Raw genomic sequence first — 16,157 nt, 5'->3', positions numbered from 1 at the left:
TTACCACACCTAAAAAATTAACAACAATTCTTTAATATCTTAGTCCACCTAAAAGTTTCCTCAAATCTTAAAAAACATCCTTTTACAATTAAAGACAAGATACCGAGTCCACATTTTGCATTTGATTGATATGTTTCTTTTATGTTTGTATTTGATTAAATGTTTCTGGTTTGGTTTTTTTTCCTTCTTGCTTTTCTTTTTTTAGGGCTACCCCTGCGGCACATGGAAGTTCCCAGGCTAGGGGTTGAATTGGAGCTGCAGCTGCCAGCCAAGGTGACAGCCCCAGCAACGCAGAATCGCAGCTGCATCAGGGACCTAGACCACACCTTGTGGCAACGCTGGGTCCTTAACCCACTGAGCGAGGCTGAGGATCGAACCCGCATCTTCATGGATACTAGTCAGGTTAGTAACCTGCTGAGCCACAAAAGGAACTCCCTGCTTCTGTCTTTAATCTACAACAGTACTTTATTTTCCCTGTTTCTTCCATGTTATCTTTTGTGAAGAAAACGGGTTAGCTTACAGCATATCCTACACTTTGGATATGACTATTTCCTGTGGTGTCATTTAATTTATTTCTCTAGCCACTGTGGGGTCAGATCTAGATGCGTGACGGAAAGTTTTTGCTTCTGTTTTGTTTTTAAGAAGGGGCTAGAATCCATCATATGTAATATGAGGTACTTATAAATCAAATAGGAGGCCCATAATGGAATGGCATGTAAGTACTGATCAGTGGCTTCAGATGTTATTGGTTACATCTCCCTATTACAAACTCCTCCATCAACTTCTTACCTAATAATTTTAGCATTTACTGATGATTCTTGCCTAGATACATTATTTCATGAGGGGGTTCAAAATGATGATTTATCATCTTCTGTGCATTTGTTAATTTCATCTATTTGCTTACTGTGAAATACAGCTCATTCAGGAAAGTTAAAAAAAAAGGTTGCTATTTCTTATTATTTAAAAATAACAACAGAAGAACGAGTTAGTGCCCTAGGAGTCTGGTTTTTTAGTATCATTATGAACTCATGGATTTTTATGTATTTGATGTGCTTCAGTTCACTGCAATCATCTTTTTGGTGTGCAAATTGTCCTAACTTTGACCAGTGGGAGCCCCTGGAATCAGGCTCCTGTGTTCTTCTGACCTGTAGAGCTTATCAGCTTCTGTATTTGCACAATAAGATGCTCCAGTCTCATGTTGTATATATACCCTGCCCCATATTTGGAATCAACCATTCTTTCAAGACTCCCAGGTTCCCTTTACGGAGAAAGGGTATTCGGAGGCCACATCAGGGAGCTGGGGTGCTCACTGTTTTGGGGTTGCCACTGCTTCTAGGCCTTTTCAGTGAATAAGAATAGGATATTTCTATATTTTTGAGAGAATAAAACTAAGTTCTCTCAGCACTTTCAGATGTCATTCCATTTTCTAGCTTGCACTGTTTTTACTGAGAATTCACTGGGAAATCGTATCCTTTTTCCCATGTATGTAACATGCCTTTTTTCTCTAGCTGCTCCTTTTTTTTTGGCTGCGCCACAGCACTGACAACACTGGATCCTGAATTCACTGAGCCAACTTCTTTCTCTGTCTTCTAATTTTTTTTTTTCCCCTGGATGGTGCAAATTCTGCATATTACATCACTGAATTCTGGATTTTGATGTCTTCCTCTAAAGAGTCTGGCCATCAGTTAATTTACTTGTGGACACATCAATCCTTTTGAGGCGTGTGTTAAGCTTCATTAGTGTAGATCTAGAGAGCCTTTATTTAGGGCTATTTTCATCCTGCTTCTAAGATGTGGTTTTTCTGGGGTCTTTCCCCAATGCTTCAAATGTCCAGTGATGTCTCTGCTCTGGTTGGCTGAAACCCAGACAACTGCGTGAGCTCAAACAGCTGATCCACGTTGAAATCCCCAGGAGTTGTGCTTTCCCAGGTAGTTGTTCTTTTACTGGTCTTGTGAAACCTTCTTCTATGCAAATACAGCTTAGTTTTCAGCCAAAGACTCAAGGGACCTCTCTTCAGATTTATGGAGCTCTTTCTCCGCACACTTCCTCCTGTCTGGTGTTCTGCTCAGCAAATTCCAGCCTCCCCAAACTCCAATCTCCACCTCCTACTCTCAGCAAGACTGCCTTGCTCTGCCTGTATCGTGCACTGGGACTTGGCAAAAGCCTCCCAGCGGAAAGGCCGGGCAACCACAGGGCGCTCCCATTGTTTCCCTTCCCTCAGGGATCAGTTCCATGCTATTTACTGGCTTATTCTTGAAGACAGGTGTTTCTTATATTCAGACCCGTTTTCTAGGAGTTTACGGTTGGGGAGCTAATCTGATAATGGTTAGCTTGCCACAATCAGAGTGGAAAGTTCTCCTGGTAGTAATTCATTAATCATGCTTTTGTAGAGTATCCGCTCACTTCAAACTAGAATTTAAAACAAAACTGCTCCTTTGTGGCAGACAGACTGAGAAGTAGTGCTATGTAACCTGCATACCGGTACAACGGCTTCAGCTTTTACTCTGATGGTAGAAGTCGCTGGAAGGATATGAGTAGAAGTGAGGTACCATATAACTTACATTTTATTTATTTTTTTTAATTTTATTTTATTTTATTTTTTTTGTCTTTTTGCTATGTCTTGGGCCGCTCCCGAGGCATATGGAGGTTCCCAGGCCAGGGGTCGAATTGGAGCTGTAGCCACCGGCCCACGCCAGAGCCACAGCAACGCGGGATCCGAGCCGAGTCTGCAACCTACACCGCAGCTCATGGCAACGCCGGATCGTTAACCCACTGAGCAAGGGCAGGGACCGAACCCGCAACCTCATGGTTCCTAGTCGGATTCGTTAACCACTGCGCCACGACGGGAACTCCCCATATAACTTACATTTTAATAGGATCATCTGCTCTATGAAAGATAAAGCGCCAGAGAGTGGGGGAAAGAAGCGGCCAATTTAAAGGCTACTTCCTGAACTTTCCAGATGAGAGATATGCATGTCGAGGAAAGAGTAGCAGCAGTCAAAGTGATAAGAAATAGCAAGAAGACCTTGGATAGATTCTGACAGTGTTTTCGGATAGAGCTGATCTAATAAGCTGGCGGTTTAGACGGGAGAAGCAGCACGGGTTCTGACCAAGCACCTCGGAGAACGGGACCGCCGCTCGCCGAGCTGGGAAAGACCTGGGAGAGGACAGACCTCAGTTTACAACATGCTCATTAGGAAACGTGTATGAAACATCCACATGAAAAGACAGATTAGGAGGAAGATACGTGGGGGAAAAGGGAAACGTCTGGGCCAGAAGAAGAAGCGGGGAAGGCGCCAGTACGCAGCGCTCCCTGAAAGCCCCGAGTCTGGACGGGACCCGTGAGTGACCAGCGTGAGCGCGTCGAGACAGACAGAGAGGTGGTCCCTTGGGTGCACTAACATTCAGAGGTCAGAGAGGAGGCCAAGAAGGAACAGGAGGAAAATCAGAAGAGCGGAGTATCTGGAGGCAAGTGCAGAAAGGGTTTTGGGGGAAGGGAGCAATCCCCTACGTCAAACGCCACGGAGAGGTCAAGCCAGACGAGTCTTGAGAAGTGACCCGTGGGTGTGGCCCGTGGAGGTCCCCGGGCTCCTGTCCCGAAGGGGTTCTGCCGAGCATCCGACGGGGGGTTCCAAAGGAAAAGGCAGAACCCAGACTGGAGACGTTTACCCCAGCAGCGACAGTCCCTTAAACTCCATTCCAGCGTGACCCGAGTACTGCTCTTCAGAACTAGTGGTGTTTGCCAGATAAAAACTAGGGAGCTAAACCACAATGAAAAGCGTTAACAGCAGCTGTCTCTGGTAAGGAAGGAATGCAGATGTCCATGAAGTTTCGATAATTTTGTTTGGGGTCTGGGTGTTAGGTTGTTCTGCTCTCATTCAAGACTGCACTATTCTCCCAGATTTACTTCTTGAATTTAAACTCTTTTCCTTTTTAATTGTGTATGTGCATAAAATGTGCATATGCAACACATATACTTACAACTTACAGATAGGTTTCACTTTAGAAATTTGTTGTTCTAAAGCAAATCAGTAGTTTGGAACCTATAAAAAATTATAAAAATAATAACTGTTCATTTCTAAGCTGTTAGATGTTACTCCAACCCATAAAAGTAGGTAATGTTCATGCTTGATTACACAGTAATTGTATTTCTAGTGGAAATTGGGAAGCTGAGCCAATGTTTGGAGGACCTACTAGGTGTCAGGAGATGAGGACAACACAGCAAGCAAAACCCAGACGTGGTTTCTGCTCTGTTGGTGCTAAGAGTCAAGTAGAAAAGAGATGATCACACCAATAAGTGGAAAATGGCAAATGCTGTAAGTGTTGAGACGAGAAGGGCACTGTTCCCCTATGAGAGGCTATCATAATTAGGAAGATCAACAAAAGCAAGGCTGAGTAGAATGAACCAGAGTTAAAAGAGGAGTGACAGTGAAATGAACACCCTTCTCCCCCCCGCCCCCCCCCCGGTACCCTAAAGAGAGTTCTCTTCCCTCGCTTGGCACCCCCAGCTCTACACCAGAGGTTATGCTGAGCATAGCTGGGGACAGAGGGTTCTGATGGGACTGGTAGGGTCAAAGGCAGCATTTCTAAAAACGTGTTTCCCTAGACATTTTCCTTCAGAGCTTTCAAGCTTCTACTGAATCAAATAATCTGGCCCAAGAATCTGCATTTGAAGTGAGCTTCGCAGTGTCCCAGATGCACACTGCAGTGTGAGAACTGCTCTCCAAGACGCTGGGGGCTTCGGAGCCCAGGTGATGTCTCACAGCTTCAGCAGAATCTCCAGCAAGAGAGGCCGCCTTTGGCCGAGGTTAAGATCACACCTGCTGGGGCAGGGAGTGGGGGGAGGGGTTCAGGCGGGTGGGGGGAGGAGGTCGGGATCAAGGGTAAGCGGTGGTGGGACAAGGTGGGAAGCAGGTCAAGCATGCTAGAGGCAGGATGGCTCTGGCGTGGCAGCGTGCAGCCCCTGGCAGTGGAATTTGGAATTACTAAGTAGGAGGCAACAGAGCCTGGCAACTGAGGGCACAGGCTTTGGAGTCAGGAAGTCTTGGGTTTAATCCAAACTCTCATCCTTACTAGCTGCGTGAGCTTGGACATTAACCTCTCTCTGTCTCAGTCCTCTCATGTGTAAAATAATCATAATATAAAATCGACCACGTGAAATCTTTAGAGTGTTGGGAAGATTAAATAAGATAAGGTAGGAGACATTATCAACAGAGTACTTGTGACCTATCAGATACCTTTATAGGCCTTTTATTTATTCTCAGAACAATCATCCTAAAAGCTATTACTATAATCCTCACAACTTTATATTCCAGCCCTGACCTGTACCTGCAGCACCCAAATCATGTATTTGATGCCTGTTCAACTCCTCCCCTTGCCTGCCTAACGGGGGACCCAACATGCTCAAAACAGAACTTTTTTTTTTTTTGGCCACACCTGCCGCATAGGGAAGTTCCCAGGCCAGGGAGGGACTGATTCCGAGCCAGAGCTGCAACCTTGGCCACAGCTGCAGCAAGGCTGGATCTTTAACCCACTGCACGGGGGTGGGGATCGAACTGGAGTCTCCACAGAGACAAGCCAGATCATTAGCCCACAAGGGCACAGTGGATACTCCTCAAACAGAACTCTTGATCCCGCCCGCCTCCTTCCTCACTTGCTACTCCCCTAGGTCGTCTAGTTAATAATAAGCAGCATCCCTATTCACTCAGTCATCCAGCCAAAAGCTCAGGAGTCTTTCTAGTTTCTATCCTTTTCTCATGCTCCACATCTAACCCCTTAGTCCTGGGGCTCTGCTTTCAAAACAGAGCCCAGAGCAGCCGCTCTCGCCACCTCCAGTGCCACCATAACTTCTCACCTGGAATTTCTCACCCAGGCCACTTGGTCTAAGAACCTCCTGACTGGTCTCTCTTCTCCTCTCTGTCCTGTATAGTCAATTCTCCACACTCTGGAGATGGTTTAGTAACAAATCAATTTGCGGGGGGGGGGGGGGGGGTGATGAAAATGTTCTGAAGTTGATTTGGTGATGGTTGCACAACTCTGTGAATACGCTAAAACCCATGAAATCACACAATTTATTTTTAGTTTTTCATTTTTTGGCCACACCCATGGCATACAGAAGTTCCTGGGTCAGAGACCTCTGTTGCAGCCACAGCAATGTCAGATCCCTAATCCACTGGGATGGGGATCAAACCCCTGCCTCAGCAGGGACCTGAGCCGCCACAGAGGCAGCACCAGATCCTTAAACCACGGCACCACAGCAGGAACTCCTAATGGATGAGTTGTATGATGTATGAACTATATCTCAGCAATGTGTTCAAAAAATAACGATTCTGAAACTATTGTACATGCTACTAGAAAGGACCAAATAAGTAAATGGAGGGTGAATGACAGAGTTTCTCACTGTTGGAGAGGGAGGTTACAGGTAACCAAGAGGGGACAGCTAGAGTGAACCAGGAGGTACTGCATTAGAAGCCAATACTCCAGAATAAGTCATACGAAACAAGCAGGCAATTTATAAGATGCTGTGCTTGAAATAACTGAAGAAGAAAATCTCTTTCCAAGCAGAAGGGCTTATTAAGAGGCAAGCAGCAGCAAGGTTTGGAGAAAAGGAAGAAGTAGATGACAAAGACAGGGGGCTAACAGAAAAAGGTGGGAAGGCACCAAGGCTGAAATAGTATGCGCAGAAACTGGCTTGGGGTGATTCGAGTAATTCTGAGTGTAGACGCCAAGGAGAAAGCGTGGAATAGGTACTGCTAGAGATGCCCGCAAGGTTCAGCTCAGAAATAAAAAAAAAGTGGGCTTCATCCTGCAGAACTGCACTGCCACTAGCCATGTGTGGCTGTTCACATTCAAATGAATCCAAATCAAATGATATTAAAAACTCACTCCCTTCATCACTCCAGCCACATCTGAAGTGTTCAACAGCCACAGTGGCTAATGGCTGCGATACCGGCTAGGACAAAGCATGTCTATGCTCTTAGCACCACAGAAAGAGCCACTGGAGAGTTTTATCTCAGACTCTCTACTGTACTTGTACTCTCTACTGTACTTGTAACTTGTACTCAGACTCTGCACTTGGGAAAAATCCCTCTGGTTGCAAAGACAAGACAGGATTGGTGGGGAGTAGACTGGAGGGTTCCTAATAAGACCCAGGAAAGGGGTAAGAACTTGTACTACAGTACTGATTCGTTTTAAATGTCTGCTTTACTAAAGGAAGCTGCAATATTTTAATAGTTTGATATTAAGAGGAACGAAAAACTATAGTTCAATATAGTAGGTCTAAGCCAGATCTGCAGAGAAATTTGAGCATTGCTACAGGAATTTCTCTTGTGTATGCAAGCCGGTGGCACACCCCACCACCAGAAAGCAGTGGGCTGCAACCAGTCAGCTACTTAGGAGGGACGGCCAAGGGTATGCAAGTTAACAGCCTCTAAAGCATGTGTAAAATGAGAGCGAGAGAATGTGTGTGTGTGTGTGTGTGTCAGTTCTACTGGCCATTTGTTGGATCTCAGGACTACTCTGCCCCTTGCTAACATGAATCCAAGGTAGCTGGAAAAATCTGGATGACAAGAACTCATGCTATAGTCTGGTCCCCAGTGTCCCACAGGCATCTCCAACTCAAAAGAACCTTGCTATCTTCTTGCCAAAATCTTCCTCCTGTGTCTTGACCAAAGGAACTTAACTCAAGGCAGAAAGAAAACCAACCATCCCGTCCCCCCCCTCCCCGCCCCCCATCTCCAAAATCTACAGAGCCTGTCGTCACTCCCAGGGTCCCTTCGGGCATCTCAATCCAAACATGACAGCCCTGAACTCCCGGTCTGTCTCCCCAGGCCTGTTCCTTCCTCCCCTCTGCGCTGCTGACGGCCCGCAATGGATGTGACTCTTGCTCACCTTCAGGACCTCAAGCCTCAGTCCAGTCAGAGGAGGAAACTATTCAACTGAAGCTTTTTAAGTTCGGACTAACTTCGGAAATACTCAAGCTTTTAGTCTGTACCAACCTGAGTTAGAACGGCTGAAGGATTTACCTTAAATGCTTGAAAGGAAATGGAATTTAATCTTAACCCCAAAGCAGCTGAAAATTGGCAGGCTGCCCAGGCCATCAGATGGACTTTGGAAATCTGCCAACACTGAACCCCTGCAGTTCCATAAGATTATGTGTTAATTTTCAATTACTCTGCTTTTCTTGTCTCTCAAAAAAAAAAAAAAAAAAAAGGGGGGGGGGCGGAATTCCTGAGTTGTCTTAGAGAATTTCTCATGAAGAATTCACACAAGGTAGTTGCTTCATGGCTACACTGAAAACCTCATTAGCTCTTGCTTTTCAACCAAACTCCACTTTTCTCTTTTGACAGAAGAAAGAATCAGCAGCCTGAGTCCACGTATGAATAGCTCCTGACTTGATCAATTTCATTTTGCCTCCTTTCTCAGTTTCCCCAACATCTCTGTTGCCAGTCTGAAAAAACAGCATCCCGCAGCTTTTGTCAATCTATTGTTTTCTGTAGATAACAAGATAAATTCTTTCCCTTGGCACCCGGTCAGAAAGTCATTTTAAGGCCATTATAATGCAACTCATCTCTTAACTTGGTCCTGTTTTTACAGTTCAGAAATAATATTTATACGGGGGCATCTTCTGGCCTTTAGAAAGTGCTTTTCCTTCTTGTGAAGTATGTATTCAAGTAAAAAAAGTTCTAGCTGGTAAAATCTTCCCTTTAAGATTCCTCATAACTGGGGACTTACTCAGAATGAGGGGCTCTCGTATCTACCTGTCACCACCCAAAGAGGATGTTCTGTCATAACATAATCATCTTCATAACCTCAGAAAGAATGACTTAACCCTTGAGAAAAATTAAAATGAGGCGGTGGGGGGAAAAGTTCTCCTAAAACGAATCTATGCAAATGGAGATGCAATGTCATATACCTCCACAGGCACTGTTTTTCAGAAACCATCTAAAAAAAGAAGCTTATAGCTACATGTCTCCTCAGCACCTCTATCTTCTCCAGGGCCAGCAGACCCTCCATTTTTTTTGGACACCCCCCCCACATTTTTGAGAACTGAACCCTACCCATTCAACCATATTATTCTACTAGGGCCACCAAACAGAAAACCCCAGGGTGGGTAATATGACCCACGATGGATCAAAAGGAACTTTCATGGCAAGTTTTCAAGCTGGATCCAAGTAGGGTAATGTGGTTACAAAATGTGAACTCACAGGCCTCTTGGCTTTGTTCCCTGCTGTGTCAAAGGCACTTACATCAGGGAAGAAGGCGCAGGCCTGGAGTAGAGGAGCCCGGAGCTCGGGTGGGGGTGGGGGAGCCGGGGACACACCTATGTGAGTTAGAGTTCTCCTTGTTTTGTCATCCTGGAGGCCCAGCCACACATCCCCTGCTCCGACCGCAGTCTGGTTACAAAAACAAACAAACAAAATATCTTGTTTTCCTTAAGCCAATTCAAACTGAGCTTCTGTTACAGCCAAGAGTTCTGACTAAGATACTAACACTAGGAGTGGGGTGTAACCCTGACTGGAACTAGCTGAATCAAGCTGAGGGGTCGATGGCAGAAAACTCTCCATCCCAGGGAGGGAACTCATCACCCTCTGCTATGCGGCTACAGAGCAAAGCCACTGGTTAAACGGTCGTCTCTGGGACCCTGGGACTTAGAAATTGTGCCCCTTCTGGCTGGAGTTCCAGTCACTTTGAGAGGAAGAACTGGATGCAGCAAGGACTTCTTGAAGTCTTTAATGTGAGGCTGCAAGGGAAAGAGACGGCCCACCGAGGTGAGAGAATCAAGACACCCAGGGTTTTTATGGGGGCTGTATTATTCCAGAAACCACAAACATAAATCTCAGCTCTTTGGCAGGGTGGGTAAGGGCAGGTGCCCAGTTATGGAGACAATCTGAGGCTCCCGCTGCTTCTTAGAGTATCAGCCAGTCATCCTGTTTCCCCTCTCAGAGCTTCTCATTCCCGAGTGGGCTTTCTTCTGGGTTTTTCTGCCGGCTTAGGTTTTACTTCTTTCCAGTCTGGAAAATCAGTTATCACTCATCCATTGTTTTGCTGCTTCTAAAATGTTGTTGCTATTGTCTCTTTGTCCAGTTTTCTCTGTTGTTGTTTTAAAAAAAAACCATCGTCCCGACTGTCTGTCATTTTCATGGTGTTTCAGGAGAAAGCAGGCAAATGTGGCTTAATATGCCATGTTTCCTGTTACTTCCTTTTCCCCTCTTCTCTGAATTGCAATTATCCTATTTTCAGATCTCTATCTTTATGGAGTTGTGAGTTACAGTTATAGTTGTGAGCTGTAGGGATGTGTGAGTTCTTTAAAGTTATAATTCAGTCCATGGTAGAGCAGCTTCGTGAATCACAAAATTGTACCCAGACTGATCCAGACGAATGGACATGACCTTGATATCTGGGACCCAGTGCTGTCTGCAGGAGAGGGAAAGGCGAGTGTGCATTTGCAGCTGAACTGCTGCACTGTGTGAGCAAGGAAAGGTCTAGAAGTGGCAACGTGCATGGGGATGGGTGTGTGTGTGTGTTTGTGTGTACACACTTCAGCACACATCTATGTGCTGGGTAGCAAACTGGTGGTCTGCCAACAGCCTCTGTTATCTTCCTTTCACAGGATCCCCCCTGTTCTTGATGGTACAACCTCCTTTTGGGGAAATACTCCTCCCTCTAGACATAGGTCTAAGGAGTGTGGCCTGTCACATTCACACAAGGCTGGACGGTAACGCCATCCAGGACAATGACAATCCTCTCTTGGAGCTTCCTAATCCTAGGGAGGAAAAGCACAGCCTCTTGAGTGACAAGTCTGTGGATACGAGTTTGAAGGCATCAATATCTTGAGAAGTGGCTGTTCTACGGGAGAAAGGAATGAAAAGAGCCCACGGAGAGAAGCTAAGAGATGCAGAGGCCACGGATGGACATCCTACAGGCAGTTCAGTTACCTCTGAGATCTATGGACACTTCTGCCCCTGCCCTTTTTTTTTTTGTCTTTTTAGGGCCTCACTGTGTCATATGGAAGTTCCTAGGCTAGGGGCTGAACTGGAGCTCCAGCTACTGGCCTACATCACAGCCAGAGCAACGAGGGATCTGAGCCTCGTCTGCGACCTACACCACGGCTCACGGCAACGCCGGATCCTTAACCCACTGAGCAAGGCCAGGGATCGAACCCACATCCTCATGGATCCTAGTCAGATTTGTTACCGCTAAGCCCCAACAGGAATTCCTGCCCTTCCTTTCTGCTCCTTCCTTTCTGTTTGTGCCTCTTATTTTCTTCTTCTTCTTTTTTTAACTTTGATAAGAACACATACAATCCACTCTCTTAAAAATTTTTTAAGTGTACAGTACAGTACTGTTAAGTACAAGCACAAGATTGTGCAACAGGTCTTTAGAACTTTTTCATCTTGCTTAACTTGGGTTTGTGCCTTTTATTTTTATTTATTTATTTATTTTCATTTTTTGTCTTTTTTAGGGCTGCAGCCTCAGCATATGGAGGTTCCCAGGCTAGGGGTCTAATCAGAGCTGTTGCTGCCGGCCTACACCACAGCTCACAGCAATGCCAGATCCTCAACCCACTAAGCAAGGCCAGGGATCGAACCTGCAACCTCATGGTTCCTAGTTGGATTCATTTCTGCTGCGCCAAGACAGGAACTCTGGGTTTGTGCTAAAGTTAGGTTTTAATACCTGAGGTTAAAAAAGTTAAAACTACTATACCAACCAAATGCACACAGCCAAAGCTTGTGTACTGGAGGTTTCTGCTACTGCCAAAGTTATGTGAGATGCCCACAGAATTGTACATGTTTATATGTGTATAAATAATTAAAACTAAAGCTTTGGAAGACATCATAAACATCAGCATCATTTTTCATACCGATCTGAATATAAGGTAAGACTTAGAAGAGTGCAGCCGTGCAGAGCACACCAACATAATCACATTCGGACCCCTGAGGAAGAACGGGGACAGAGGCAGTCTCAGAGGAAATCAGACAGCACAGGCGCATTGTAAGTCTCCGTTTCGAAGTTTTCAAAGTTTGTTTGTAAGTGTACTGTTCTGAGAAAGCAAACTTCCAGGAACCATTCAGGAAAGCAAAGATGAAACTTCTTTTCAATTACAGAAATGTCAATATGGGCATATTAGAAAAATATTACGGAGTGGAACCTTACAGGAACATAATTTACAGTCTCACACGAGAGCCAGCATTTTTGCCATTTATAAGGTTTTCTTCTGAAAAAGTAAACATTACATTTGAGATCCCTTTTTTTTTTTTCCCTTTCTTTCTGGCCTCTCCCACAAAGTTCCTGGGCCAGGGGTCAAACCCACGCCGCGGCATGGACCGGAGTGGCAGCAGTAACAATGCCAGATTCTTAACCCGCGGAGCCACAGAGGGACTCTGAGATCACCTTTATTTGGATTAACCAAGTATTGTGTTTTTTTTATTTGTTCGTTTTGTTTTTTGGAGGGTTTGCTTTTTTTTTTTTTTAAAGGGCCATACCCACAGCAATATGGAGGTTCCCAGGCTAGGGGTCAAATCAGAGCTATAGCTGCTAGCCTATGCCACAGCCATGGCAACGTGGGACCCAAGCCTCATCTGTGACCTACACCACAGCTCACAACAACGCCGGATCGTTAACCCACTGAGCAAGGCCAGGGATCGAACCCACATTCTCAAGGATACCGGTTGGATTCGTTTCTGCTGCACCCACAACAGGAACTCCCAAGCACTGTTTTTGACCACTGGGGTTATCATTATTTTTTTATCTACGGCCTATTGAAAAGGCAGAAGCTGGAGCTCCCTTAATTTTTCCTGCATTTTTGCTAGTGTGCATGTTTTCGTCTGATTCAGTGGTTGATGTCTTATGCAGGGTTCCTTCTAAAGGAAACCTCTTGTTTCTGGAGAGCAGCTTTATGCCCTTGGAGGATTCCCTGCCCCAGCAGAGAAGGATCTATGACTGGGATGACGTGCTAAGTTCCTGGCTTTCACTGGACTCTGGAGACACAGGTCTGACGATATTCAGAGTTGAAAATAAAAACTGATGAGTCCTCGAGGAAGTACATAGGATCCTATTTGAAATTTACACTGTTAGTAACCAGGGCCATGAAGAGCTTAATCTATGAATTATGCAATGAATGTCCATACATTCTATCTTTATCTCATCCTGAATGTAAATTAAATCTAAAATTTTTAGGACAACACTGTTAAGACCAGGCAGCTTGTTCCCATGCAGCCTCTAGTCTGGCAGCTATGCTTCTTGCTAAGTGACAGAGCCCCAGCTTGTCCTAAGGGCTTTGGCTGAGCATGGTCTGCTGGTTAGCCCTACGGAGTCTGTGATAACCTCTCTAGCAAGGACTAGGCCTACCTATAGAGAGATGCTAGCTGAAATGCTGTCTTAAAATCTTAACCCAAGCTATACTATATTAACCGAAACAACGTTCAGAAATGGTAGACTTGGAGTTCCCGTCATGGTGCAGTGGTTAACGAATCCGACTAGGAACCATGAGGTTGCGGGTTCGATCCCTGCCCTTGCTCAGTGGGTTAACGATCCAGTGTTGCCGTGAGCTGTGGTGTAGGTTGCAGACGTGGCTTGGATCCCACGTTGCTGTAGCTCTGGTGTAGGTCGGTGGCTACAGCTCTGATTAGACCCCTAGCCTGGGAACCTCCATATGCCGTGGAAGCGGCCCTAAAAAAAGGCAAAAAGACAAAAAAAAAAAAGAAGAAATGGTAGACTTTTGCGACTGACAGTGGCAGCTGGCCATTGATGACTGAGCTGGGGCTTCCTACAGCGACCTCAAGCCTGAAGGTCAGCGGTCCTCCTGGAAGCGGTGATGATGCTTACCGCTCCCGAGTCACTTCCAGCAACCTTCTCAAGCAATAAAACTCTGGGAAGAACTATGCGCTCCCTCTAACAGCCTCCAGCAGGTACATTTGGTGGAGGTCACTGAATGCACAGTCACCATACACTTAGGGTCCACAGGGATGCTGGTGACTCAGAGTGACCAAACTAGTAAACAAAGAGAACTCAGGTGAGGTGGCATTGCTAAAACTAACACAAGGAGTTCCCTTGAGGTGCAGTGGGTTGAGGATCCAGTGCTGTCATTGTAGCAACTCAGGTTGCTGCTATGATACAGGTTTGATCCCTGACCTGGGAACTTCCACATGCCTCGGTTGCGGCCAAAAAAAACAAACCTAACATAAAACCTACAAGCTGACTTCTTTCAATAATCTACCTTGTCTTCCTAGTTTAAACAGAAACATTCCTGAGTTGATGTTTAGGGTCTGGGTCTGGGTCTGAAGGCTATGGGTGTTTACCATAAAAAGCTAAGGCTAGCAAGGACGTTTATAATATCTAGGCAGGTGGGAGAGGTTTAATTGCTTTATATTCTTCCATAAGCCTTCTGTTTCTCCTTAAGAGGGCACTGTCCGTAAATTATTCTCTCTTCCCCACTTGTTCTCTCATCACGGTTTAATTCCTAAATAAGGACAACAATAACTTACATTCTTACATAAACCCCGAAACAGAGATACTATTATTGTTCCTGTTTTATAGAAAAATCCGTAAAGATAAGAATCTTGTTTCAGGTCAGGTGAGAGCCAGGATTCAAATGCAGACAGTCTGGCCCAAAAGTCTAAGCTCCAGTACATGATACCACTCAATTCTGCCCCAAAGCAGCGGCTTGGCTACTCTCCTGCTAGTATGGGGTCCTAATAAGGCTTCAGACAAGGACTCTTACCTGGGCAGGATCTCGAGTCTCCATGTGGATAACACTGCATTATCAAGTTACTCTGATTTATTAAGGCCCTAAACCCTCTAGTCCAGTGCAGTGGGTCCCTATGATTTACTCCTCAGCTTCTTTCCAAGGCTAGTTCCCAAACTGCCTTGCTAAGAATCACCTGCAATACTTGTTACACGTGTAGCTTCTCAGGATCGCAGGATCCACAGACTCCGATGCGGTCTCAGAACTGTGTGTGTCTAACAAGTGATCCAGGTGACTCTTCTCATCACCCAAGTTGGGGAAACACCCCTCTAGGAGACTCAGCTAATGAGAACAAACACAGTGGAGCTTAAGCGTTACATATTATATACACTGAGTCAAAGTGTTATTAAGTAGATGAGGTTCCCATAGCCCAATGAATCCAAGGCAATCAGTACATGTGGTTTTCTTCAGATCTGTACAAAATGCTTTTCTTCAGGAAAGACGTGAGGAGTGGGTTGAATGTCTTTTTTTTTGAGCGATGACTGTTAGAAAGAATTCTGTAATGGTTGTGCCCCTGAGGGAGTTCCGCATCGCTCTAGTGACGGAACAGCTTAAATCAGATAAAAAGTAAACCCATTTCATACAGTTCTTTTTAAGTCCTGCCTAAGAGAATTTTGGAGAAGAGTAAACTAAATAAAGAGGAAAAAGGAGTACACTGTTTTAGTTCCTTGAGGGACCCTAAGGAAACTCCTTGTATAACTGAGAGAGGGACTCCAGCCTTTCCGCTTAGATGTTTATGAATCCTATGTAGGAGGATTCAGAAGACTATAAGGAATTAGCTCAATTTACACAGTCTAATCAGGAAGCAGAAACAATCTCTGACATGGCCAAAGAACTCTAATGCAAAAGTTGAAATTCGTGCTCATCAAAATATTGTTTAATGTTAAAAAGGATCTCGAACCCGCCTAATCGGCTCTGACACCATGTTCACTGCTTGTCACAAATGGAGTTTCCACCCCAGGCACCATTCAAAAGCAGACTCCTCCAGTTGCTATATTTATAAGTTAGTAGAGGGAAAAAAAGGAAGACAAAAACCAGAAAATACTATTAAAAAGACAGTGAAAGGCGAAGAAAGCAAGTCCCTTCTGCCCCATGGAACCTTCTGCTCCCCAGGCCAGAGGCCAGTACCCGACTCTGAGAGGGCCAACTGAGGCACGAGGCACACATACCTCTTGGTGGGAGTGGGCGCCCCCGAGGACATGTGGCTCACCATGGTGTCATTCATGTTGGCCAGAGGGCGAGGAGGACTGAAAGAAAAGGCACGTACATTATATTAATAATTACCCGTGACACGAGGGGAGACAAATGAAAAAGTGCTAAGGGGAAAAGGACCAACCATCACTTCTGATAAGCACAGTGGGACCCGGGGCGGGTGGGGGCAGAAATGGAGACTTCCAGCGGAAGTCAAGTC

General features: G+C 45.3%; 1 protein-coding gene across 19 annotated transcripts in view; it reads right to left on the bottom strand.

Moving 5' to 3' along the window:
- DTNB (dystrobrevin beta) overlaps positions 1-16,157 on the bottom strand; it is a 247,703-nt gene that overhangs the window by 61,793 nt on the left and 169,753 nt on the right. For 18 of the 19 annotated variants that reach the window (XM_047782486.1, XM_047782488.1, XM_047782490.1 and 15 more), the window contains one exon: positions 15,916-15,993. In XM_047782486.1, coding sequence (XP_047638442.1) covers positions 15,916-15,993 — 78 coding nt within the window. Of the gene's footprint in view, positions 1-15,621; positions 15,738-15,915; positions 15,994-16,157 lie in introns of those variants that run through there. The other variant, XM_047782505.1, reaches the window with a different exon arrangement.

The sequence above is a fragment of the Phacochoerus africanus genome, chromosome 5, assembly GCF_016906955.1.
Source record: "Phacochoerus africanus isolate WHEZ1 chromosome 5, ROS_Pafr_v1, whole genome shotgun sequence".
Classification (NCBI taxonomy): Eukaryota; Metazoa; Chordata; class Mammalia; order Artiodactyla; family Suidae; genus Phacochoerus; species Phacochoerus africanus.
Note: the sequence above shows the minus strand (reverse complement) of the source record. Positions and strands in the feature narration are given on the sequence as shown.